The sequence below is a fragment of the Chiroxiphia lanceolata genome, chromosome 3 (genome assembly GCF_009829145.1).
Source record: "Chiroxiphia lanceolata isolate bChiLan1 chromosome 3, bChiLan1.pri, whole genome shotgun sequence".
Lineage (NCBI taxonomy): Eukaryota > Metazoa > Chordata > Aves > Passeriformes > Pipridae > Chiroxiphia > Chiroxiphia lanceolata.
The window spans coordinates 59,250,544-59,277,860 of NC_045639.1; the positions used below are offsets into that span (position 1 = coordinate 59,250,544).

At 40.0% G+C, this 27,317-nt stretch overlaps 1 protein-coding gene and 1 long non-coding RNA gene across 3 annotated transcripts; one reads left to right on the top strand and one right to left on the bottom strand.

The window, feature by feature from the left end:
- Positions 1–3,679: 3,679 nt before the first annotated feature.
- TBPL1 (TATA-box binding protein like 1) lies at positions 3,680–18,119 on the bottom strand. 2 transcript variants are annotated; one of them, XM_032683147.1, is made up of 7 exons: positions 17,959–18,119; positions 11,773–11,959; positions 11,065–11,147; positions 10,117–10,180; positions 8,357–8,460; positions 8,162–8,256; positions 3,680–5,388 (listed from the first exon to the last, which is right to left on the bottom strand). In XM_032683147.1, exons 2-7 carry the CDS (start codon positions 11,905–11,907, stop codon positions 5,318–5,320), a joined length of 552 nt encoding a protein of 183 aa, XP_032539038.1. In that variant the 5' UTR covers positions 11,908–11,959; positions 17,959–18,119; the 3' UTR covers positions 3,680–5,317. The 2 variants fall into 2 exon arrangements, with proteins under 2 accessions (XP_032539038.1, XP_032539037.1); XM_032683146.1 differs by lacking the exon at positions 17,959–18,119 and adding an exon at positions 17,762–17,876.
- A 4,881-nt stretch (positions 18,120–23,000) lies between these two features.
- Positions 23,001–25,983, top strand: LOC116785252. The gene is made up of 4 exons (XR_004356451.1): positions 23,001–23,277; positions 24,245–24,408; positions 25,194–25,334; positions 25,413–25,983. It is a non-coding gene; the product is annotated as an uncharacterized LOC116785252 (long non-coding RNA).
- The last annotated feature ends 1,334 nt before the right edge of the window (positions 25,984–27,317 follow it).

A 27,317-nucleotide genomic window follows, 5' to 3' on the forward strand; every position in this document is an offset into this window, starting at 1 on the left:
AAGTCTGAACCCACCATTTTCTGGGTTTCTGTATGCTAATACCTTCCTCAGTTTTATAGCACTGATATCTATGGAAATCTCTCCACCTGTTTAATGTTTACGCTGCAGGACAGTATCAGTATCATGCGATCTACTGAATCAGCTTCGGAACAAGAAATATAAGGTGACTCTGGGTAGTCTTCCAAATATGCCATTAGTTTATCAGCATCATTCTTATACTAACAAGTGCCTGGGATTAAATTCAGTAATATTTAGTATTACTGTATTTTTAGTAAGACTATATTACAGGAAATTTATCCATTTCCCGATCTGTGACTTTATGAGGTAGTGGATTACTCACTTTTCCAATAGACTCCCCATTTTCTCTAGTTGGCAGTGTTTTCTGATAGCTGCCTCTAGATAGCAGACCTTTGCACATACAATCCAAGCCTTTACTGGCTTTTAATTTCTATTACATTGTATTTACTGAAGGGAGCCTCTGCAAAATCTTTCTCAGCATTGCAGCTTCCCAAACAAATGTCTGCTGTAATAAATTTTCTGAGTGTTCTTATAAAAATAAATATAACTCAGAAAATACCATAGAAATTGTCTCACCAACTTACAGGTTTTGGGTTCATTGCAACCTCTTCTAAAATTTTCCCATGCACACACCTATTTAGTGCAGAAACAAATAAATAAAAATGCCATATTCCTGAACAAGGCATAGTTCCAACACTGGTTTTACTGCAGAGACCCTGACAGCTTCAGATAACTCCTAAAGGTAATGATGCTGTAGTCAAGGACTTTTAAAAATCATTATACCTACAGTCTTAATTGTAGTCCTACAGACTTAGCCCTATATAGCCCTATAAATGTAGCAATAATTATACTGGTCTTTGATAACAAAGCCTGCATATCTGATGAAAGAGATACTCACAATCCCATCAGCTATGAAAATACAAGGGAAAAAAGAGGCACATCTTACAAATCACATCCCTGGATCTCTGAAGCGGTCCCCAAAAAACTTTGTCCCAGATCTAAAATTATTCAGTATCTCCATTAATGGACTGGATTACAGAACAGAATATGCTTATTTAATATGCTAAACTGGGAAAGATTGGTTTGGAATTCAGAACTTTGCAAATCTGTGAAAAAAGCAGGATACAATTCTGAAAATGCAGATTTCCCTGGTAACACTATCTGCAAGTCAGAAAATGATAAAATGGCACTAGAAACTGCAGGAAAAGATCTAGCAGCTGTGACAACCCACAAGCCAGCAATGAGTCAGAGTTATCAATCTACTGCAAAAAGGAGTCCTTAGTAGGGCGTATAAATAGAACCAACCCTTCTCTCTAAAGAATGTGAAATGAACTTCTTATGGCGCTGCCAGTGCCAGAGCTGAGCACTGTGAGGAGTTTTTCACGGGATCCACATGGAGAAACCAGGGACAGATGAACAGCGCCCTAGAAAACATGGTCATTGAGGAAGAGATGATGATTGACAGGTAAGGTTAACCCAAAGCATTGCTCCTCCCACTGGAGGTGAGAGCCATCACACTGGGCCATGCTGTCTGGCCTGGGCTCCATGTTGTAGCTGCAGGAGTTGCTAGTGAGAACCTGGGTGGAGGCAGCACAACACAGCATAGAAAACAAATGCTAACTTGTGAAGATGGGAAAGGGGGTATGTGTGCACACACGTGAGTAGAAAGCAAGGCTTATTCCAGACTGAGGTGGGGACCTAACTATTCAGAGCAGAAGTAGGAAATGGAGTGATATCCCTGAGTGTAAGCATACACTGCCAGATGCCTTTCATCATCAGAGGTTTTAAAACGTACTTTTCACAGTTTGAGGCTCCCTGGAAGCTAGAATGTGTGACCACACATTTCAAAGAATCTTTTATTTGCTACTATTCTCTTCCTCAATACTACCCTGCAAGTTTGGTAGTGTGCTTTTTGGCTCCGTTATGGATTGTTACAAAGGCCTCAAACTGCTAGCATGGATCTAGGCAGCACTTCAAAAGAAACAGTTCCCATTTTAATACATTGCAGCTCATTATTAGCTTTCATTTTTGTTCTAAGAGACAGATTTCATACTACGTGACAGTGCTAACAAAGCAAAATGTTCTTCTTTTTCCACAGATAAATTTAGGAGACCCATATGCTTCATAAAAGCTCCAGATATTCACTAGTAGCACTCAAGGGCTTTGTAATTTGATTTGAAGAGGCGAGCCTAATCTATGACACCTGTTGTAGTTACAATGGTCAAATCCTCATTCATCAATTTAGGACTACACTTTGTTCCTGTAAACCTATGACAATTTGTTCATTGTTCAAATACCTTGTGTTTTTTAAAACTGTAATAATAATTCGTGTTCCCTAATAGTGGTTTGTCCATTGCTCTAGATGCACGAAATCCTTATTAGTGTCAGAAGTGCCAAGGTTCATGTTATTTGGTACATACTGGAAAACTTACATAGAGCAAGCTTGCTATCGTAGATTTTGTGACTGTTGAACTCAACTTCATAATTTCAGGGTTGTAAGTGCTCTTGGACAAGTTCAAGAAATGGACTCATGGGAATCCCATGAGGTTTAACAAGACCAAGAGCAAGGTATTGCACCTGGGTTGTGGCAGCCCTTGGTGTCAAAACAGGCTGGGGGATGAACAGATTGAGAGCAGCCCTGAAGAGAAAGACTTGGTGGTGCTGGTGGATGAGAAGCTGGACAAGAAGCTGGACATGAGCCAACAATATGTGATTGCAGCCCACAAAGCCAACCCTGTCCTTGGCTGCATCAAAAGCAGCATGGCCAGCAGATCAGGGAGGTGATTCTGCCTCTCTACTCAGCTCTTGTGAGACCCCACCTGGAGTGCTGGATCTGGGGTCCTCAGCACAGGAAGGACATTGTCCTGTTGGAGCAAGTTCCCAGGAGGGCCACCAAGTTGATTAGAGGGATGGAGCACCTCTCCTATGAGGAAAGGCTGAAAGAACTAGGATGGTTCAACCTGGAAGAGAGAAGACCTAACTGTGAACTTCTTGTACCTGAAGAGAGCCTACAAGAAGGATGGAGAGGGACTTTGTAAAAAGTGACAGGACAAGGAAGAGCAGCTTTAAACTAAAAGAGCAGGTTTAGATTAGGTATAAAGAAGATATTCTTTAGTGCGAGGGTGGCGAGGCACTGGAACAGGATGCCCAGATAAGCTGTGGATGCCCCAGACCTGGAAGTGTTCCAGGCCAGGTTGGGTAGGGCTCTGAGGAACCTGGTCTAGTGAAGGAGGGGTTGGCACTAGATGATCCTTAAGGTCCCTTTCAACCCAAACTATTCAATGATTCTATGATACCTACATGGAGTTCAAAAAGGCTTTTAGGAACATAGCACTTATGACTTGTAGCAAAACATTCCTTTCTTTTTGTTCTGAAGGATTTGGTGAAGCATTTCCCACGCTACACCTTCCTTAGCATAATTTCTGCACAAAGTCACTATGGACAGCCCCAACTTCTATACCACCCCTTCAGGCAGATTAAATACATCATGCCAGGCATTTTCTTCCTCTGGATGTTTCTGCACCATTCTTCCACAGCTGTGATTTCTGGTACAGTCACAGCTCCGTTTACCATTTTTAGTGCCCACCAAGACTGTACATTACCTGCAGCATGTGAGTTGTGTTATGTTTCTCTTCAGTGAGATAGGGAAAAAAGACATACATACGTTTATACATATTTATTGTAGCTTTTTAAAAGTAGCATTTGCAGTTACTTTTAAGCATTCACCTCTCTTCTGCTTCAAATGTGCACTTATTGAGAGAAACATTTACTGGCTTCCAAGTCCAAGATTAATACCAATAATAATACATGCCAGAACCAAGCTTCATTGCTTGTTGGCAGCTCCTGTCATCAAAATATTATACAGTAAGAACAGTGTAGAAAAGGTCTGGGTTAATTGTTCAGCAACAGGCTGGGGCTGGATCAGCATGACCATATCATCTTCTCCAGCTGAAGCACAACACTTTTCCTGAAACCCAAAGCTCATATCTTAACTTTTTTCCTTTTGCATCGAGTAGGTGGAAAAGGCAGTTGTTTTTTCTACAGTAGCTTAAGTTGATAAGGTAATTAAGCTATTAGGGAGTGTCCAAAGGAGGGCCATGATGATGGTGAAGGGTCTGGAAGGGAAGCCTTATGAGGAGCAGCTGAGGTCACTTGGGTTGTTCAGGCTGGAAGAGACTGAGGGGAGACCTCATTGTGGTCTTCAGCATCCTCACAAGGGGAAGCAGAGGGACAAGTACAGATCTCTTCACTCCCGTGACCAGTGCCAGGACTCGAGGAAACGGCATGAAGCTGAGTCAGGGGAGGTTAAGGTTGGATATCAGGAAAAAGTTTTTCACCCAGAGGGTGGTTGAGCATTGGAACAGGCTCCCCAGAGAAGTGGTCACAGCACCAAGCCTGACAGAGTTCAAGAAGTGTTTGGACAATGCTCTCAGGCACATGGTGTGATTCTTGCAGTGTCCTGTGCAGGGCCAGGAGTTGGACTCGATGATCCTGATGGGTCCCTCCCAACTCAGCATATTCTATAATTCTATAGGAAAACACTTGCTTAAAACCTTTATATTTAGAAATGTCTTCTCTTCATGTAACAGCAAGAAAATACTTGAAGTCTGGCATGTAGTTAAGAGAACTGTGAACAAACCAAATTTCATCCTCGGATAAACATACATAACTACTATAGATTTCAATCTAACCCACACACAAAGTTTTACACATACTACAAATAGAAACAGAAGGTATCAGCAAAAGACTATTCTTACATTGCTTCAAATTAATTTGCAACTATACAATTTTAATGTAATAGAAAAAGGGAAGGAATATAACAGAACAGGTATGAAGAGAAATATTTTCCAAACTTTTATTTGTGCACATTCATCAGGTGAAAAAGGTAACTTTTACAGCTTCTTTGGTGCCCAATATTCAGCATACAAAAATGTAAAAGACTATTCACAAACAAAACACAAGCTCAAGCTAAAAAAAAAAAAAAAAAAAAGTCTTAAAGGTAGTGCACATCGTGACAGCTTTGCTTATGAATACACCGAAATTACTGCAAAAATAAATAGAATGTCTTTTTAAAAGCAGCAATTTCATATCTTGTAAACTTCCGTTCTTACAATACAGCACTGTTAAGAGTAAAATCCAAAAGAACTGGAGTCTATACTGTGGCCATGAGCAAGTAAAAGAGTCTGTATTCCTCTGCTATGGTTGGTCCAGTTTTCCTTTTTGCTTTTAGTCCAATGTGCAGCAGTCTTTAAAGGTGCTCGGTTAGGGAACCTAACCATCAAGTGGTGAGTTATAAAATTTATTTCCTGCTTTCAAACACGAATGGGTAAATCTGTTCCACAGCACTGGCAACAGCCTTTACGTTTGGCCCTGAGATAGTTAAAAAAAAAAGGCAGTAGGAAGAGAAAAATTAGGGAATCAGAAATTAAAACAACAACAGTATCTTTAAAATAACCTTCATATTTTTAGCTATCACAACTTTATACTGTAGACAGTAATTTTCCCCCCATTTCTCTTAACTTAAGAAGGTGTTTCTCTTATCAGTTTTACTTACAAGGAAAGACTTTCACATCAAATCTGCAAGATGTTCTACACTGGTCAATGACTAGACTACAAATAAATAATACTGTCATTTAATTTCTTAACAACTTGCGTGGTTTTAGATTTACCGGCTTAAACAGTCTACAGAAGAAGCAGATGCTGAGTGGCAGAGGTAAAAGAAATACTTTTACTTATGTCAGTCTTCTGGGAAATTGTATTTCTCAAAGCCTAGCCACTTTTAGCTGTTGTTTCAAAAACCTACCAACAAAAACTGCTGCTAAATATTGCTGGATTTGACCCAAGTATGTTTCAAGCAATGTTATTTTATTTTTGAAAATTATAAATTATTACTTTCTGTCATGGGTTTTGCAAATCTGATCTTAGGACAAAACCTGCAAGCCAGGAAATGGTTTCATTATCTCAGGACAAAGCATATGAAGGTTACTAACATAATCTATGAGTATTTGATGAAAGAAAAGGAAGAATGAACTAGTGATGCTTTTTAATGGTACTAGACCATTTTACGCAATGAAAAATTAAGACTGCAAATAAATGAGCAGTGACATGGCAGAGGATGTTAATTCTGGATAGAAGCTTGGTGATTCAGATAAAGGAGAGCAGCAATTTTTCACATACTTTGATGACTGTGAACTCAGAGTTTTCTTAACCCTACTTTAGATTTCAAAAGTTTCTTCCACGTATAGAGAACTGTTCAAAAATGGCTCCCAAAATTAATAACTTTAGTATAAATTATTTAAGTAATTATTGTTTCCCATGTTCAGTCAGAAAGAAAATGGACTAGAATAGGATTCTTCCCATATTTTCAAACTGGTTAAGTTAAGCACTTAGCTAAAACAAGAATGGTGAAAGATAGCTGTCTTTTGGGCAGATACTGCACCCTCCTTAAATTTCGTTGCAATTATAGAAATGGAAGTTCTAGAGAAAGCCTTCAAGCAGTGAAAGTGTGAGTAGGCAAATAGTTCTAGTAAAAAAACTGCTATTCTATGTAAGACTGAAGAGACGTAAAAACTGGATCATCATTGTAGGGAATATAAGAGAAGAAAAAACAAAACAAACCCCCAAAACAACCTCCTCATTGCTCATTTTGAAGCATCAGTGAAATAAGTATTCTTTCACATGCCAATGACTTTTATTATCTTTTCTCAATGTAAATAAATCTTTTGATACTTGTCCCATTAGAAGAAATCACCTTCCTGGGTTTTTTTGTAACATTTCTAATTACGTATCACAAAATTCTTTGAGTCAGTGGTATGATAAGTACTAGTATTACAGAAACATTAATCCATAAGACTCTGGACATTTTTTTCCCCCTAGAAAAAAGGCCTAGACAAAACAGAAGCCTTCAAAAGCAACAGAGGTCTGAGATATTTCAAACTCACTAAAACAACTAAACCAGAAAGATGCAAAACTTGGATGTTTATCATATTTACCTTCATGTTTTGAAAGGACAATTCTGAAAATATGAAAGTGATTTTGTCCCGTATATGAAGTAATAAGAATCTTACAGAGAAACTGAATCTCATTAAGAGGCTGATAAGACATGCTGACAGCTTTTTATTATTGCAGTAATACTAAGGCTTCTTATTTATTTTAAATTTAGTTTCTAGATTTGGCTAGACCAGTTGCTCTGTTCAGAACATATACTGCAATCTTGAAGTACTTTTTAGCCCCTTTATATTTAGATTACTATCTGATGAAGTTTGTCTTCTTAAAAAAACTTCTTCCAATATCTTGTAAGAAAAATCCCCCTAAACCTAGCTATTTGTTAAGGAATTAAGATGTGAAAATAATAAAAAAAAAATCCTTTCCCAACTTCTGAACCAGTAGCTGAGCTCTAAAAACTGCAACACTTAATTCCCACTAAAGTGAAACAAAATGTTTTTGGTTCTGTATTATTTTAACAAGTATTTTCTGAAAAACCTGACTACTGGAAACCCCACGAGCAAACATGAAAGAGAATGAAAAATGAAAATCAGAAAGAGAGAGGCAAAAACATGGCATGGTGCCTCCAAGACCCAGGACAATCACATCTCTGATTACAAGGGAAAAATCACTGATGCCTGTGATTCAGTGGTGGTTCCCTCAGTTGAGCTTTAACAAAGAGAACACAAGTCTGAAGAACTGCAGGTACTACTCAACTTCATTTATGAAAAAATGCTATGTCACCCTATAAGTTTCCACAAATGTCCAGTTTGATAAAACATATTTTTTAAAGGGATGTTAATGCTACATGCAGTGTAGTTTACAGCACTACGAAGATCAAAAAAAGGAAGAAAATTCAGACATTTAAATACATAATAAATACCTGCATTCTTAAATCCTATCTCACTTTTGTTAAAAAAAACCCCAAACATACTAAGTACATTCAATCTAAGTAATTGTTCGAGCCTACTAATAATAACACTTTCTCTACAGCTCTTCTGGCACTTTCACTCAAAAACAAACTATATGATAGCACTGGGAAGCAAAATCCTTTCAACATAATATTTTGACTTTTACACATCTTTCCTTCCTAAGCCTGCTAGATCTAAAGTTAAATATTCCCAACAAGTTCAATATTTATTTTTTGACATCAAAATACCTGTAACTGTGATACTGCCTGTGGAAAAAATCTGTAAGGTAGCTCTGAGAGATTTTATTCTGTAACACACGGCAGGATGAAGTTCTGGTTCATAACTAGAAAACAAAATAAAAGGTAAAAAAGAGAGATCTAGAACTCAAAAATAAAAGTTTAAGAAGTATATCAAGACTAAAATTTTTTAAAATCCTACCATACCTCGCATGAGGTCTGTTATTCTTCGTAAATTCTGGCAATCTGATCTCAAAGGGCATGTTGCACACTGCTAAAACATTCACAACTTTAAAATCTGTGAAAATTACCTTTTTGGAAGAGAGGAAAAAAAGACATTAGAAATTCAGTTTACAGTGAGGTAGATATAAGGGTTGCAAAAAAAAAAAAAAATAAAGAGAAATATGCTACTTAGAATACTGTGATGAGATTTCAAAATTAAAATCTTGTGACTGATTAATTTCTAATAGACATCTATTAGATACTTAACAGACTTAAATAATTTACATTACCCCTGTATGGTGGAATATCTGTTGAATTAGATACCTCACGGTTGTATCATAGGGTTATAGTACAGTTTAAGAATGAGACACAAAAAACAACTTATACTGCTGCACTAAACATCTCCACACTGAAAAGAAAGTAAATTAAATAGCTCATGGAACACCAAAACAAGCAGAGAAAAAGCTTAAATTTCACTGAAAGCTTCTCTAATACCTTGTTGCTAGACACCATTCTTATTAAAGCTAAGAAAAAAAGGTGAAAATTGTTTTGCTCTAAATGTCCAGTGGCCAGTACAGCAAACTGGTTTTCTACTCCATAACTTTCTGAAATCCATTTGCTGGATTTGCTTTCAGTTATTCTTTGCCACAGACATTTTAGATGACAATAAAATAGCAGGAAAAAAATACACTGCTGAGAAGTCAGTGTTGGCAGTATCACTAGGGAAACTTTTGCTCATTTTCTGAGACTTCCTAAACTTAAAATGACCATTCTTCAGCCTAAACTTTTTGGAAAGACATTACCGGTAGAAGCAACTTAGCCTTATAAAAGGTCAATTATCAAATTAATCTTCAAAATATAAACTGCTTGATTTATTATAAAACTTGGTGCGTCCACCCTGGAAGCACTGTTCACCTCACTGACTTACTGTTCATTCCAACTTTAAGAATTTGTGACAATAAGGTGTCAAACTTGTGCTGGGTTCTGATGCAGCATTACCAAGATAACCTGTCACCTCTGCCTTTATGCACTACAATCAAAAGGAGTCTCTCCCTGAAAAGGATAGCTACTGTGTTTATTTAATTGTCTGCCCCTAGCCGAATCTGTGAGTAAACAGTACAATAGACTATCAGGAAGTTTTAGGGTACTAAACCATGCCACTTTAAGTTGTTCATGTGGCTGTTTTTCAACCCTTGATAAGAAATGCAAGTGATGTTTTTGGCTGGTAATGTTAACCCAAACCCAGAAAAAAGAGGGGTTTCCTGACTTGACTATTTTGCTTATTCCCCGCTGTGCAACCCGATAGTGCAGAAGCACCTTTTCTCTTCCCTTTTTAATTAAAGAGGCTTAAACTTGCCTTTATGAAGATAGAAATGCATCTGCCATCCCATCAGAAATGAGTGAAAATTATGTTCAAATGACAGTTAAATTTATCCTCTTCAGCACTTTTTCCAAATAAATCTTTCAAGATAGTGTAAATTCTATCCAAGAAACATCTGTGGGTGGTTCATTTATTAAATTTTGTTGTCCATTATCCATTGAAGAAGTACTACTCTGAGTTGCCAAACAAAACTCAAATCCACAAAATAAAACAGCATCTGGAAAATGTATGCCAACACAAAAGGGGCATCTGAGTGAAAACATGCTCACTGATAAGTTGTTATGCTCCCTCCTTTTTGTTTCTTTCTAAAACATGAACTACCAGCATTGCTTGAGTCATACAAGTCCTTTTTCATTAGAATTACCTGAAAACCTAATTTCTGTAGACTACGAGCTAATCGTCTGGCACCAAATTTAGCTTCTTCTTCACTACAAAGGAGAAAGAAAAGAACTTTGCGTTAAGAGAAATAGTATATATTTGTGTGCACACATATCACAATAGCTACTCAGACTACAAAATGAACTGATACATAATGCAGCACATCAACCATGAACACATGGACAGCCTTCACTTTATCCTACCGTATGTATTACATTTTAACCACCTAGACATTCAAATGGAGTCCTTTATGCCCTCTTTGAAGAATATCTTGACAACTGGCTCCAGCAGAAGTGAGAGACATGTTTTGATCATACATGATTCTAAGTACTCTCAAGATACAAATAAGATCACATAGTCTGGAATTAACATCCAATCATCTTCCATTTTGAAACAGACATCATATACAGAAAGTATGCAAATTTACTATTGTACCTTATCCTTACTTCACAATGCAGACATATCTTAAAAGAATTCAGCTGTTAAGAGTTTAGCAAGTCTCAGATGTAGCTGAACGGAGAATCTGCTTTTGCTTCTTTCCAGTCTCTCAACACTGGTTAAATTCAGGTGGGTTTTTTTGAAAGAATAAGAGATATAAGGTCATCCCTTTCCAAGTCTCAAGTTCTGGCTAAACACACTTGAGTGTGTTTAAGAATCTTAAAGACTTTTCAAATCTCTTTAAGATTTTCTTCATAAAGCAGTTTTCCTGCTGCTCTCCCAAGAAGGCTGAACTGATGTTCGTCATGATGTGAACACAGTCTGAGACATACACTTCACACAGAAAACTTCCTCGCAAATATGTAGTTTAGCAAGGATCAACGTGATCCAGTATGAGTGACTCTAAACAGTGGTAAGTACCACTTCTTCATTTACAACACTGTATTTTAAAATACACAAGAATTTACAGCTAGAGAAAGAATCTTCATGAACTCACCTTGTGGCTCCTGTGCAAATAACTTTTCCTGAGGACCAAATTGTGGCCGTAATCCTAGGTTTCCGAAGCTTCATTAAAACCTTCTAAAAAGAAAAGTGGAAAAATTGGAAATTAGCAGTAGTTCAATTTCATACTGGAAAAAAAATTACACAGATTTGCTACACAAATCAACTGTTACACTAAAACTTCCTTTATTTTTAACAGCCTTGAACTGTTCCTCCATCTCTTTCAGTAATTAAAAAAAGCCCCAGCTCCTGAGAAGAGCAAAATAAGTATGAAATATGTCAGGCTATGTTTCGGTGTTCACAAAATAGATTAACTGAAGGTATTTTTCACTGAAAGCCACGAACATCGTGTTGATTTTTTTTCTTATTACAGTGACTTGACATTCTGACTCCTTATCAAGATATATTTTCTAGACATAGCTGTCAAATTTTGGGAGGCAAAACGGAACCTGAGGTGTAAGAGGTCTCATCACATACCGTATACCCAGTATTCACCTCATTAGTTGAAGTCTCCTGAGACAGCATTTACTCACTCCCCTTACTGTACATTTAATGTATGACTGACTAAATACCGAGCCAGACAGAAATACAGATCTAAAACTCTGCTTTTCTCTATTAACCATACACAGGCATCAGGCAGAAGAACGTTTAGCTTAAGGAACATTTCTAAAAACAGACAACTGAAGTATGTTGAATCTCTTACCCCAACATCACGCTTGTATATCACATTTGCTCCCTCTAATGCAATCTTCCTCAAGTTTAAGTGACATCTTGTTCTAAAAACACACACTACATTTGTGATTAAGATGTCCAGTGCAACATCACTGTCTGCATCCATTGGGGTGATTTACAACTTAGTTTTCCCACCAGCTCACCACGAAGATCACATCCTGAGAAGCAAAAATGATAAAATTAAACATACCAGTAGAAAACTGCCTATTAATGCCATTGTATACATTCACTCCTCAAAAGAGACAAGAAGCAGAAGTGACTACACTCTGATTCATTTGACTGTGTGTGGGGAGGGGGAGTGTCTGCATCCTGTATGCTAGAAAATAGGAGGTAACTTGTTCAAAGCCATGTTGCCAGACTTAACAGAAATTGTGTATACATATATATAAAAGAATATTTAAACTTGCCAGTTAAATATGTTACAATTTTTACTAACACTGTAAAGATTACTGAAACTTATTCCGTAGCACCAGTGGCTAATCTTTCCTCAGCTCATTTGAGGATGTCATTAGACACCTCAGGAAAATACACTTCTCTGACTGCTGGAGCTGATAATTCTGAACAGCTTGACGCTTGTGTTGGAACGCATGAGCCTGTGAATAACTTCGAACTAACACAGGTTACGCAAATTGCAGTCAGTAGACAACCTGCTACCACAGCTTTGCCATCTTAATCCGGCACTCTTGGCCTATCTCTCCCAATTATAGTATAATGCGAACTATATGAATTGTCCTGGCGGCAGCAACAGCCTGGGGTGAGCCAGTGTCCTCTCGCTCCCTTCTGCACTGCCCACAGGAACCGCATAGAATGAACGCATTGTATGGGCAGAGCAGAATCGAGTGTTTCTGAGGAAAAGCACAAGGGTTTCTGAGCAGTAACTGAAGGCACAGGATGGCCAACCAGTGTATGCACAGAAAACCTAAGGCAGCCAGGAAGCATCCAGGCTGCCTGTGCACATTGCAGGTGACACTCCTCACACACACCTCAACCGGGGAAAGAGAATCAAGACCAGGAGTTGGGCAACCATTCACCCCAGCCCAAGAATGCCCAACATCTCTTCTGTAGGCACACTGAAGCCAAGACAGTGGACACCTCAAATAAATCTCAGGTGAAGAACGTGGGGAAAGGAGAGGGGAAAAATACAAAAACATTGGTAGACAGTGGAAACAACTTATATAAAAATTTTAGCATTATTTCATCCAAAATGAGCAAAAAGGAAAGGAAAGAACAAATCAAAGGAAAATTGTCACATATATGAAATGCTCTACATGGTCATTGCCATGGAAGAAGCAGGAGACTATGCATTAAGAAAAATAATATAGATAACAGATTGTAAAGCATTTATGTAACTTTAAAATTTTCAGTCTTGCATTCTATATCAGAAATCTTTAAGATACAAAATTAATGTTATAATCAGTATTTTCATCTGACTACAACTTCCTGAGAAGTTCTCATAGTCTCTGAGAACTCACGTAAGGTGCATCTTTGACTACCACTCACTGACAATACTGACGTGACAAACTACAAGGCAGATGTGCATAATGTACTCAGTTAACTGCTGTGGTAGTTGCTGCTTCTACTCTGCAGCTTGTTCCCTGCTGAAAGAATTATTCTGGAACTGCTGGCTTGTCCAATGTAAGAAAAAGCAAGATGGGTGCTAATACAGAGAAGAGATTAAGAAACAGCAACAGAAAACCAGAAAAACCAAAGGCTCTGTGTGGGGATGAAGAGAATGCAGACAAAGAAGAGAACAAACAGTAACTAACTAGTATTCCCAGATCCTTTTTTTATTGAACGAAACATTATATGAATCCTCAAAATCAGAAATTAATTATTCCATCTGGTTTTGATGGACTACTACAGATTGGGCAAGTAATTTATGGCACCAGATCCAAAGATAGCATATGTGCAGATTTTGAATGGCATGCAGGCAGAGCCAGCATGAAGCTGGAACCTGTGGCATCTTCAGAGAGGCATTTGTTTTCCACCCTGGCTCCAACTCCTGGCTCCTGCAGAGTTCATTTACTGGAACTCAGGAAAGAATGTCAACAAGATACCTCCAGTCAGCAGCATCTCCAAATTATCAGCAAGTGTCTACTGGCACACTCAATTTCTATGTTCTTGAAGAATACCACCATCATGCATAACACCCTTGGAAAGGTTGCTAACATCTAAGCAAATTGTAGTACTATATGATAATGTCCCCATAAAACCCTTGACGGACTATCTTAAAAAGATCCAGGGAGAACAGTCACATGCTCATTCAGAACAAAGGAAAAAGTGGTTGAAAAGAGAGGAAAATTACAATTTAAAAGGAAAAGTTCTGTTATTAAAGGGGGTTCTACAGGAGAAGAGGTGCCTGTGGAGCCATCAGTAAGGATGTTTTTAGCAATTACAATGTGTCTTGCTTAGAAGTACAATCTCCTTGCACAGATTTTAATGGGAGAAAAATTACACAGATTACAGTGGTGTGCTCCCATTTTCATGAGCCATGTTCTGAAAGCACAAGAAAACAGGTATTTAGGGAGAACCTTTTTAATCTGAAATTTTATTTGACCTGTTGCTAACGTTCTAGACTATGATTTGTGACGTTCAGTTAAAAAGGGGCATGACTTGTTATAAAAACAGAATTTGAATACAGTGTAAAAATGAAAATGGCTACGTGATCTAACAGCAGCGTGTCATTATTAAAACTTTTCACTCAAATACTGAAAATGTTAATTGCCAAGTTTTTCTAATTTGTATGGATAAAACTCCCTATTTGCTGCTGCTAAATACTTCCTGTGTTTTTTGAGAACATGAATCTAAGTGTCAATGATTTTGAACACATCCATTCCTATTTAGTATAGAAATGCAATGGTAACCACTTCCAAGGCACAGTTTAGAATCATTGGGTAAACCAAAATATTACTAGGCTTGGATACTTGTGTCCAAGCAGTGAACAATCATAACCTATCACAATCTTTGACATTTTAATGTCTCACACTGCACTTACAACAAAGAAAAAAAAAAATCTAGAGAGAAGATGTCCTGCTACCTTTCTTTGGTAAGCCTCAAAGAAATTAAAATTCATAGAAACCATAAGAACAAAAGCAAGTTAAATGGTTTTAAAAAGTAAAAATACATAGACTACACTAAAAAAAAAAAGTCTTACAAAAATGTGTAACAATGTTTAAGAAAGAAAGATATTGTTCCTAATTATATGTATCTCCAACAGCATGACCAGATAGAACAAAGGAATTCTAAAAAACATTTTGATCCTCCTCTTTCCCAGTTTTCTCTTGTATTCTCTGCTATTCATACACACTAGCCTGACTGTTATTTCCCAAAACTTGAATTTTTGCATTTCTGTATCTTATCTGCAAAATGGGGAAAATATTGCGCCTTACATATAAGCCTGTTTCTATTCCACATTGATGAAGTTACACTTGTAGAACAGAGAGGCTGAGTAGAAACCAAACATCTGGTTCTTTCCAGTTCTGGATTTGCAAATGCTTAAGTTGATTTTATTGAGCTCAGCTTAGGTTTTGTTCATTAATTTTGCCCAAAGGTTATCTCATCTGAACTGCAGAATTTTGGCAGCCTAAATCGCATTTCTAAAACGTTTTGCCAGTTTTGCTAATTTAACAATAGGTTAAGTTTGAACATAAAATAATTTGCCTGTACGTACAGCATTTCTTTTAAATTATGTACTTCGTTCAATTTTCTCAGCACAAGAAACTAGCCAACTTTCATTTCAAGTTGTTTCTTGCACCAGGGTAACACAATCTACCGCAACAGAGAAAAAAGCTTAAATACATCTCTGAAGATGTCTGTATTATTTTATCAGGAAAATTTTAAAAGACTGTTCTTTTAAATTTTAGGAGTATTACCCTAAGAGGAAGGAAAAAATATAGATAGGTTAAGCATGATAATGAACTTAAAAAGAAAAAGAACAACAAAAGCTATACTATATCCAGAGAAACTTCCCAGAATAAGAAATACTTCGCAGGAAGGAACGAACACTCAAGTTCTTAAAGCATTACCCTTACCTCCCTTGTTAGAAACACAGCTATACTATTTTAGATATTCTATAAACACACATGAAGACAAAACACTCTGCACTGAAATCTTACAATCTAAAAAAAGCCAGCACTCTCTGTCTTCAAAAAGTTCCAAACCAACCACAGCACCAGCATCAAAGAGAAAGGAAAGGCACTTGGGATGGGGTATATAAACAAAGTATTATTTTAAGCTTTTGACTACCTTTGATCCAAGAAACTCAGCGCTATAAAGGTATATGGGGGATGTCTAATAATGGTTACATTAATGCCAGAACAGTTTAATAAACACCTTTTTCACCAGAAGTCTAAGTACAAGCAATTTCTACTGGTTATTTTTAACCTTGCTCCAAAGCAATTCACCAACTGACCAACTCCACAAACAATTCCAACAGACCGGCTGAAGGGATATTGGTCATTATCATGTCAGTAGGCATTTTTCAAGCTCATGCCTGAAAAGCATCTCTGAAGAAGTTAACATGAACTTATGATGCTTCCATATGAGAATGGAGAGTGCAAAAAAAAAAAGCCTATCAGGAATGAGGAGAGTCAATTATATCCTTTCTCTGAAGGTGTAATTTTAAAGAGTTGTGTTCAGCCCCTCATGAAACAAGTCCACAGGAAACACCAGAGGTGACAGACCTCTGAAATCTGCCCAAATTCTTAGACACGATATGGTCACAGTGGCACGTGAATGACTCCCCGGAACTAAGAGCAACATAGCTACTGTCTGTACAGAAAATCCCAGTCCAAACAACTTTCTTAGTTACAGCCACTGAGCTAGTGGGGCATGCTTCTACTTTCTGTTGCAGTGGCAAATTAAATTGTGCCTAAAGCAAAAGGCCATCTTGAAGGTACTATTCTCACCTTTCAGGATTTGCAGAGTCATGACTATTTCCTACAGAAAGAAACAATTATATTTGGTGGGAGAAAATTTTCAAATATGCGCAAAGCTAGTGCCAAAGTAGGGATCTGTTCTATTAGATCAATGTGAATGAAGATATCAGCTATACCACAAGCAAGCAGGATCTCAATCCTGCTGTCAAATGTCTTGGATAAGACTACTGAATCTCCATGGACCCGGGGTCTTCCAACACAAATCCAGTTGTAAGAATAAAGCCAGTTTACAGAGCAAGACAAGAAAGTACATTTTAAAATAATTCATAACAGGCTATTTTCCTCAAGTCTTTCTTTCATCAAAAAGGCTCATTCATATTCAAGGCAGGATTCACTTGAACCGAAGTTTGTGCCATCTTTCCCTTCGAACATCCAGTAATACTTGAATGCCAAACATTAAAAAGAATCCTTTCAGTCTTTATAATACATGGAAAATCATCCTAAGTATGACAAAAGTCTGAACCAATAGGTTCCCTGGCCATTCCAACTTGATGAAAAACCGTAAGAAAAGTTTAGCTGTAGCAAAATATTTTAAGACAACGGGTAAGCCTCTCACTCCCCTCCCATTTCCCATTTGCGCGTCTCAACTGAGGAAACACGAGCAGCCTTCCCATTCTCGCTGCCGGGAGCCTCACTCAAAGCCCTTCATGCACCAGCGCCCCAACGCTCCGGTTAACAACTATTCCTTCTTCCCCTTCCACCCCGGCCCCAAACTTCTTGGGCCGGCAGGGCGCGAACAAAGCGCAGGCGGAGGGGCGGCCTGGCCACGCCGGGCCCCGCTGCTCGGCCCCGCGGGTTGCTGCAGGCGCTCCTGACCTGGGGCAGCGCCGCCGCCGCCGCGCCCGCGGGGACTGGGCCGCCACAATGCCCCCGGGGCCAGGCGCGGGGCCGCCGGTGCCCCCCGGGCAGCCCCCGGGCCGCGGGGAACGGGCCGGTCCCCGCGGGCATGCCCTGCCCCTTCCCTCCCCTCCCCGGCACGGCGGCCGAACCGCGCACACCCCCCGCCCCGGGCGCGATCGGTACCGCGGCAGGAGGCGCCAGCAGGGCCTCGGCGAGGCGGGGGAGGCCCCGCGCCACCTCCCTCCCCTCGGCTGGGCAGGGGCGGGACGCGGGGGTCCACCGGCGGCGGCAGGTCCCGGCGGGCCGGGCCCGCAGACCCGAGGCGGCGGCGAGGAGGCGGGGGACGAGGAGGAGGAGCGCGGCCCGTCGGCGGCCGTTACCGTGCGGGCGGGCGGCCGGGCGGCGGTCGGGGCAGGGCAGGACGGGGCGGGGCGCGGTGCCGGTCGGTGGGTGCCGGTCGCCCGGCGGCGTTGAGGGTGCTGGGCCGACTCCCCGCGACAATAAACATTCCCCGGCGCCGCGGGCATAGACGCGGCGCGGCTAGAGCGGCCGCCGGAAGTCACGGCGGCGGGAGGGAGGGGAGCAGGCAGGGCGGAGGCTGCGCTTCCGCTGCCATCCACCGCCCACGGAGCCGCGGCGGAGCCCCGGCGGGCCGCGCTGCGCGGCGTTGCACGGAGTCACAGAGCCGGGCAGGTTGGAGGGGACCACAGAGGGTCATCTGGCCCAACCCTCCTGCTCAGGCAGGGTCATCCCAGAGCACATGGCACAGGATTACGTCCAGACGGTTTTTGAATATCTCCAGTGAGGGAGCCTCCTCAACATCTCTGGGCAATCTGTTCCAGTGCTCGGTCACCCGCACAGTAAAGAAGTTCTTCCTCATGTTCAGGTGGAACTTCTTGTGCATCAATTTCTGCCCGTTGCTTCTTGTCCTAAAACTTTTGTCCGACTGATACAAGGCTTCATCGCGACCACATTTTCCAAGGCAGCGCCTTTGCCAGCGAACCCGCTGGGGATGTGATGCAGTCTGCACATCAGGCGTTGTGAACGTACCACATACCAGGTGCTCCTAGGAGGGCACTTTCCTTTGCACCTTTTCAGCTTCCTGCAGCCCCCCAGTCACTGCCTTGGCTGCTCCATGCACACTCCCTGACTGAGCCCAGCATTGATCTGACACAACTCAGCAGTCATTAATTAGGACTCAGAATAACAGCATGCTGCCAGTGTTGCTGCTGCATATGTGCATATTGCACTGCAGCAAGACTCTGGCCGCTGCCTCTTGTTTCACAGATGAAGATTTTTTTTTTTAATTTAAAGTAATGTTGTTTGATACTGAAGGAATAGTCCACAGCAGTAAACTGTAGGACCTTGGTGTGTGAGCAGACTACTCACTCCAAGTGAAACAAAGATAGGACCTAGTGACTGAGAAGTCTCAAATATGCCCAAGTCCCATAAGGAGGACTGTGTGGCCCTCAGTTCTTTTTTTTGCAGTTCTAATGTTAAAACGACTTAAGTAAGACTGCTGCTTTGCACTGAACCTCTAAGCATGGTGCACGCTTAGAGGAGAGACAGAAGGGGACATGCAGACACAGAGGGGGTGCCTGGGATGGCACTGGTTCTTTCTGTCCAGGACATTCCTCCAAATTTGGCATGGTCCCACCTATGCAATCTGTAGGGAGTTGAGCCTATGATGAACTACCTTTCAAGCTACGTTTATATTTTCTCTTGGAAAAGCTGTTGTGCTTCACATGGGAGCCCAGAAACAAATGAGTGCCTGCAGTGTGGCCCATTAAGGACTCACCACCCAGACTGAAGAATGAAATAAAGTTGTCAAGTAGACTTTAGGTTTAAAAAGACACGTTGGTCTTTACATGAAAAGTATATATATGTATATTTATATGGATGTACTGCAGAATATTCACTGTATTGACAATTTCCTGTAACTGAGGATCTGTAATTATGTACTTTCCTTGTGTGATGTGGTAGCAGAATAGCTTTAATTAGGATAGAGGGAACAGTTATGAAATTTAAATTTTGAAGTCTTCGGAGCTGGCATATTTTCCTCTGCTAGATTCAGCTTAATCCTTGAAATGCATTACTAGGTTCACATGTCAAGAATAATTATTTCAAGTTCTCGCTTCAAATCAGCCGCGAGTACATCAGTGACAGTATGGTTAAAGCCGGTTTTGCTTCTCTGTTAGCAGCCTGGCTGCACACCGGCGTGCGACAGCACCGCCACCCCGCGGCTTCTTACAGACACGGACCTACCGCCTTCAGATGAAGATGGTCAAGCGAGGCGAGTTTTTCGAAACCAGGATTCTGAATTTACCATAATTCAGTAACTCTGCGCGGGATCTCCAGCATTTTTACAGAGAGCCTTAAGGCTGATTTTGTGCTTTATAGGATTCAGCCTAAAGGCTCTTGAGTCATTACAATTAACACAGCCACAGTGAGGTAGATTGTTTGATGTCTTCTCTGACAGTTCTTTCAGGTTCTGTATGGCAGTATCACAACAGATTCTGAGTTATTTTTCTCTGAATAGCTGATCACATAGACAAGTTATGAAGAAAAGCTTTATGCTCAAGCTTTTGCTTGAGTTCTGAGCTCGTGCTTTTTCAGCATAACCTTAAAGGTCTACAGAAATTCAAAACAAAATGTCTGCTAGCACGTACACATCCATTATCAGTCTCCACGTGCTTACTCTTTTCTGTGTATAACTTTTTCTAGCACGTATTTCTCAGAAATGCGCAGTCATCATTGGATATTATGAAAATTATTTTTACTGTTGAAGAGATGAACCCTTACCATTTCAAAGTTTTGACTGCTTTGTCAGCCTGAGCTTTTCCTGTTTAGACTAGGACATGTTCTGAAGATTGCATCTTTAAATATATATTTGGAAAATGTGCAAATGTAAGCAAGTAGTTATGATCACATTAACATGGAATGCAAATAAGGTGATTGGGCACCTACCTAATTTGACTTGTAAGTTTATAAATTGTGCCTGCAATTTTATTCTACATCTATATAGTTATAAAACTGGTTATCCTGTCCTTATGTGCTCTCCTTCCTGGTCTCTGTTCCTCCATGCAACTCCAACTTGGCTCTGTGGCTTCTTCCACTGGTAGGACTGAGATGCTAAGGATTTCCCACCTGCAGGAACTGTGTCCTCATCTGCCTCTTGCTATTGCTTGTTCTAAGTTATCAAATGCTGTATTGACATCAGACAGGGAAGGCACAGAGGCCATTTCTGACACTGTCACTTCCGTACTGTGTGATTTAATTTTCCTATGCCTTTGTTTCTCAATCTTTTGTTTGGGAAGTAAAGAGGAGATGGAGGTGTGGGGAGGGTGTTTCCTGTGCTTGAACATTCTGCAGCATGTAATCATGGGCTGCTTGGGACCATCGGTACTAGTGCTGTAAAAATAAGGATAACTGAACTTTAGGACACTGAACGTTTTTTTGTTAAGTAATTATAGCAATGAGTGTGAACAAAGATGCAACTTCATTATGTTATTATTCATTCGTAACTGCAGGTTTCTTTAATAAAAAAAAAAGGCGCTCATCAAACTGAAGCAAATGCTTGGTTATCTGGGTTTTTCTATTTTTACAGAATTAACTTTCAATCAGCTAAAATCCTGTGCAAGGATTTTCCTGTGGGAAACTGTAGGGGGAAGAGAAGAAAGCCGGATGGCTCCTTGAGGCAGCCCACAGCAAAGTCTAGATGAAGAGTTTTAAACAGCTGCAACTTAACTACTGTAGGATCCATGCAGAAGATTGGATTGCATATTTGTGTGTTAAGAGGAAGCACCTAGGAGCAACCTGTGTCGCAAACATTCTATAGAAATGACCTTGTGTGAAATGTTCACCAGCTGCATGCATGTGATACTGCAGGTTAATTATAGGACAACTCCCAAGCTGACAGCCATCAGAGAATGAGCTTAAACCTGTGGCAGGAGATCAGTCAGGGAGGGAATCCTTCACTCCAGGGCTTAGTTTATCAGGTGAAACAGTAAACTCAGCTTTGGCTTCTCACACCTCTCTGATGATGTACAGTATGGCAGCACTGTGAAACTGTTACCTGCCTGCTGTAAGTGGCACTTAAACCAGCTCCACAGTATTCAAACATTCTGTTTAATTTCATAATATATATTATTTTATATATTTGTGTTTACAGAAAAGATAAATATAGTTACTGTATAGTATGTAAATATTTATGCCACATTTTTATATAGTGTATATATAGTGTATATATATTACATAGTGTGTGTATGTATATATTGCGTAATGTGTATTGCTAGATATACCATTTAATATAGCATAACCATATTGAGAAAATGGTGTTCAAGTACCTCAAAATAAAAGTCAAATTATCCGAATGAGGCTTTCTGTTAGTAAACTTTGCAATAATTTAGTACACATCTGTAGTTTCAGCCTCTACAACTTAATGGTATTTACAGATGATGCATACCAACTTTTGTTGGAAGTAACAGAGAGGCACGGTGAAGATAGAATCAGAAGACTGAGTGTGAGGGAAATGAGAGAGAAATTTTAGGGGAAGATAGTAATGCTGGTTCCTCAGCAGTCTCCCTGCCATGCTATGTCTACCTGTAGCCAAACTGAGGGTGTTGGCCTTGGCTTGCCCTGCCCAGCTTGCTTCCTACCCCAGCAGAAAGGTATTAAGCATGTACAGACAGCACCTACTGACTGTCTGAATCCTTCCCATGGACTTAAGTAGGTGAATATCTCCATTTCAGATCTTGGCACAAGGTTAACATGATGCTAATTGGCAGTGGTGAGAAAGAGGTACTCTGAGGACATATGTCAAATTTTGATGTCAGGGAACTAACAAACAACTCAGGTAGAAAAGGTACTGTAAAGCTTAATAGAGTGCGTTACAAATGAACAGAGGTTTTCAATGTCATAATTTAGGATATAATGTTGTTTAAATCTCATGTTATGTTTGTTCTTGAACTTGGTCTCTTGCTTTTAGTGACCTTTAGTCTTCATATAAATTAGTTACAAGATACAAATAACAAAGAGGGTTTCCATTAAGAATTTGGCCCATAAAGGAAAGCAGGTTGATGTAGAAAACAAGTGAGAAGAGCACGAGGCTGGGGTGAGACAAAGGCATTGAGTATCTCTATTGCTCTAGCTTCTAAGGCTGTAGTAAGACTGATAAATAAAATAAAGCCAAGGCTTATTTTTCATAGTGCTTGAGTTTTAGTAGGGTCCTTGCTACACCTTTGGCCTGTCTGACTTTCTCCCAGAAAGTATCCAAGCATGCTTTGGTGTAGTGTATGCCAGGGACTGTTCTTACCTTTTGGTGAGAGTGGAATAAAACACAAGTATGGGTGGATGTGACCTCAGCCACAGCACCGACTGTTGGAGCCAGAACATGGTCAATAGCCTGGTTTATCTATTCTAGCAAGTGTAGGTGTAGACAGATACAAGCCTTAGAGGATCCCTCCTTACAACCAATTCCTATTCTAGGATAGCAAAGATCCCTGATGATTTCAGCGTGCCTACCAGAACAGCTCATGGGTTTGTGCACCAGAAGAGCTGGTGCCTTAAGCCTTTTCCAGGTTTACATGCGAACCTTCAGCCAGTCATTTGTCAGCTCTGTGCCTCTTCCCATCTGTATAATGATAGTGGCCTCCTATAGAAAAACATTTGGTCATGAGAGGATGGCCAAATGCTGCCAGGTAACTCCTGTCTTCTGTGTACTTTCTGTATTGACTTTGAGATGCCAACAGTATAAAAGTCCCTGTGTAAGAAACAAAACTGTGTGTTATTAGTGAGGAAGAACTGTTCCCATTCTGCTTAGCTCAGCCATCGAAAAGCATCACAGGAAATAGGATGCTGAAGTGAGAGGTTGTGCTGACACTTCAACTGCTTGTCACACATGATGGTCTTTGCCTCTTCCCTGACAGGGGAGGGAAGTGCCACTGCGGCAGCCTGGGAAACCATCCAGTGGGACAGTTATCTGTGTGAGCGCATCCCTGGGAACGTTTGCTGCCAGTGCCCACTCCTCCTCCTCTGCTGCTGCTGCGCAGGCTTTCACAGATGTTCCTCCCAGAAGAGGCAGCTGCAGCTCTCAACCTCCTGGTTTCCATCTCCCTGGTGGTCTGGCTCCACCCATCTGTGATGGAGCTGCTGATAGTTCCTCCCTTCCCCAACCCTCCTGTTGCAAGGACTAAGCTATCGTAGTCACAGGAAGAGGAATTATTTTTTGCATTTTTCCCCCCCTTTCTTCTTGTCTCCTGGTTGTATAGCTGTACCCTTCCTTTCTTTCCCTAGTGTTTCTGATTCTTGTTTCTTAAACAGTATGTAAACAACTGAGAAAAAACTGGAGAGTGCAGATAAGCCATATTTACAGTCAGATATGGTCTTACAGTTAACACAGCAGCCTGAGGTCTAAATAAGGGTTGGGTTTTTTAGTTTGCTGAAGGAAAAGTATGTCTTAAAATTTAAAGTGAAGGAAGAATTTGCATTGGTTTTTATTCCTTGCAAGGAAGTTTTGATCTTTCCACTCCCTATGTAAGGACCGCATAGCTGTTTGCATACATGCGCGTTGGCTTGAAAACACATTTCATCTGTTTACAAGTTTCAGTTTAAGGGCAAAATACTAAGGCAAGAAAATGCGTCATCTCTGGGCTGTTGTGACCCTAGGGTATGTCCACGCCACATTTCGGAAATGGGATGACTGCATGCCTAGGCCTACTCAAAGCTGGCTTTATACTCAGAGGCACCAGTGTCTGAAGTGAACTGAAGAAAAATCAGTTACTTGCAGAACTTTGTGAGTTTGGAGTCCGCTGGCAGCAATCCTCGCAAAGGTAACGTGGCTTTTTCCCATCCCTCCCAAAGCATAGCTTTTAGGTCAGACCTATGACATCTTTTCAGGGTTGCAGAAATTCACAAAGCCATAGCACATCAGTAGCTCTGCAGCAGTATAGACAAAAAAGTGCCACTATTACTGATTGTGCCACTTCCCATCCATAAAGTATGCTGGGCTGAAGAGCATGAAGCAATTAATGGCTGAATAGTGAGCACAAGGTTATATTTACCCTATGGGCCTGCATTTGACAGTACAGCCTTAATGCAGGAGTAGTCGGTGCTAAATGGGCCAGCAACAGACATGAACAATTTGAGTCTGTGGCTGCCAGGAGAAATTCTGTATGGAGGTTTTTCCAGGTGTGTATAAATGGAGAGTACAGAATGCTCTTGTTTGCTGCCACAAATTTCAGTTTTGTTCCATTGAAATTGAAATTCACTTCAATGTCATTGAAATTTCTTTTGTCAGTCCCTTTTGTGAGACGATGAGTTCTAATCTGAATTCAGATATCCAGATAAAAATTAAAAATACCCTGCAATTATATCAGATTATACCCTCCACTTGTACACCATATATATATAAGATTTGTTCTCTTTTAAAAAGCTTATTACCTGCAATTAGATGTCTTTTCCATATTTTATTTTTTTTACTAGAAATAATTATGAATGGTAATGACAATAGGGTTTCAGCAAAAATTGCCTTTTTTGAAAAATTTTGAAAATTTTGAAAAATGTATTTTTGAAAAATATATGCAATTTGCTAACAAAGAAACACATATTTTTTCAGGCAGACACAACTGTGGAGTTACTGACTGTGGGGGTTACCAAAACCAACCTGTGCTTGTGATCCAGTCATTATATCCAGGATTCAAAACAGCTTCCTTACAGAAGAAACCACACAGATTTTCTATGTCTTTTAGTTTCTGAGGTGAGCTGGGAATTTCTACCTTGGAGGCACTTTAAAGAATAAGCAATATTGCCCATGTTCTCCTTATGCACTTTGCAGCTTGGGGGCATGATCATCGCCGTGACCTCGCTGCCCGAGCCAGAGCCCAGGACAGCAAGGCATTTGCAGGTGTCTGCAAAGTGGGCTTCTTGCTATGCTGATGCTTCAGGATGGCAGATTTCCATCCCAGTGAGAGGATAAGATAAGCCTAAAATGTATTTTCTGTAATGGATGGAAAAATTCTTGCTCCTAAAGACCTTACAGACTGTGAAAACTGCTGCAAAGCAGTACAATGTCACCACCAAACCCAGGAGCCCAAGCACTGAGTGCAGCACTGCAAATAAAGGATTTTGCTAGTCTCTAGCTGAACTGAAAAATGGTCATGAAATAGCAGGATGATACTCGGTTTCCTTCCTTCCAAACAACAACAACGACAACAAAAAAAAGAAAAGAAAACAAAAAAAGAAAGAATAATAGTATTAAAATCAAATAGGACTAAATTTTCTAGAGTTCTTGTCTAAAACACATAGATCCATAAGCAAGTTTTCTGTGAACTTGTATCCTGTGATTGAAGCAGTGTTTGGAGCTTCGTCTGCAACTGCATTCTGCTCTGTATGCTTTGGAATCTAATAAAGGCTGAGTTCATGTTGAAATTAAATTCAGAATTTAAAGACTATTTCTGTTCTCTACTCAGCTGCCTGTTTTCACAGAAAAATGAAAAATTACAGTAACTTAGTTATCTTTGAGACCTCTGTCAAATCCAGCTGAAATCAGGCAATGAGTTGAAATATTATTAGGAGGGAATGTATACAGACACTCACACAGCTGGATCTACATCCATGTAGATACAGAAAGATAAACCAAATCAACTGTGTTTCCACGTGGAGAAGGAGTATAATTTGATAAATATGAAAATGCATCACTTTATACATAAAAGCAAGAAAGAAAACAAAATATTTTCTTTAAAATCATTAACATCAATATTTAAACCTATTCCCTGTTTTCCTTAGCACATTTGCAAGTTCCTTTCAAAATCATGAGTTGCTTCAGTCAGATTAGGCATACATTTTCTGTTTGAAAATATTTTGCAGTAAAATTGCACTCATCAGCAGGGCGGAATAATTTCACTTGTTGTTCTCCTCAGATATGTGGTAGAACTCTTAATTCGTCTAAGAAAGTTGGGCTTTTGAAGCCAACTGCCAACACTGTTAGGTCTCTGCCCTTACACAAGAAATCAGTGGACCAAGAGTTCCCAGACATAAAAATGCCTCTGGAAAATATATTCATTGCCTTCAAAATGGAGATAAAGCTACTAATTATTTTACAGTAAAAGTTGTTATTTACCTTTCTGTGTATTGCTGGTTGCTTTTGTTTATCTCTTGTTGCTTTTACCCTTTTTTTGGTTGCTGCACTGTTGCTCAGAGGAAGGGACTGAGGAAGGTGGAAGATGCTTGAGGAATAGTTTAGTCCCTAATATGCTTGCAATGTAGACTGCTAGATAAAGTGAAGAGCAGCATCAGAAGTAATGGTGTCTACAGCCTCTTCTTACCGTTCCATTTACCTGCAGCTTTTGGCACATGGTTACAGCTGTATTCCTCACATTTCACAGGGTACTATTGTATTTCTCCCTTCTCTTTCTTCAGTGATGAATTTCAGGTGGCAAATGAACACTGCATATGGTTTATTAGCTGGGAAGATGCTGAGTGCAGTTAGCAAGCATTGCAAAGCAGGGTGGCAAAAAAGCACGGTTTAGAATATTTCGAATTCAACTCAATGTTATGAATATCAATTTCTGCTTTCTAGAAGGAAATCAGCACTTAGCTATGAGTCTTGACCAGGGGTTAGTTAGTAGGGATTGAAGTCAAGATTTTGAGTGGTTAGATCCAGTGGTTAATTTCAATACAGTGAGGTAAATTTACTAGTTAAAATATGCATTTGCCATATCAGTCATCTGCACTTTGCTTA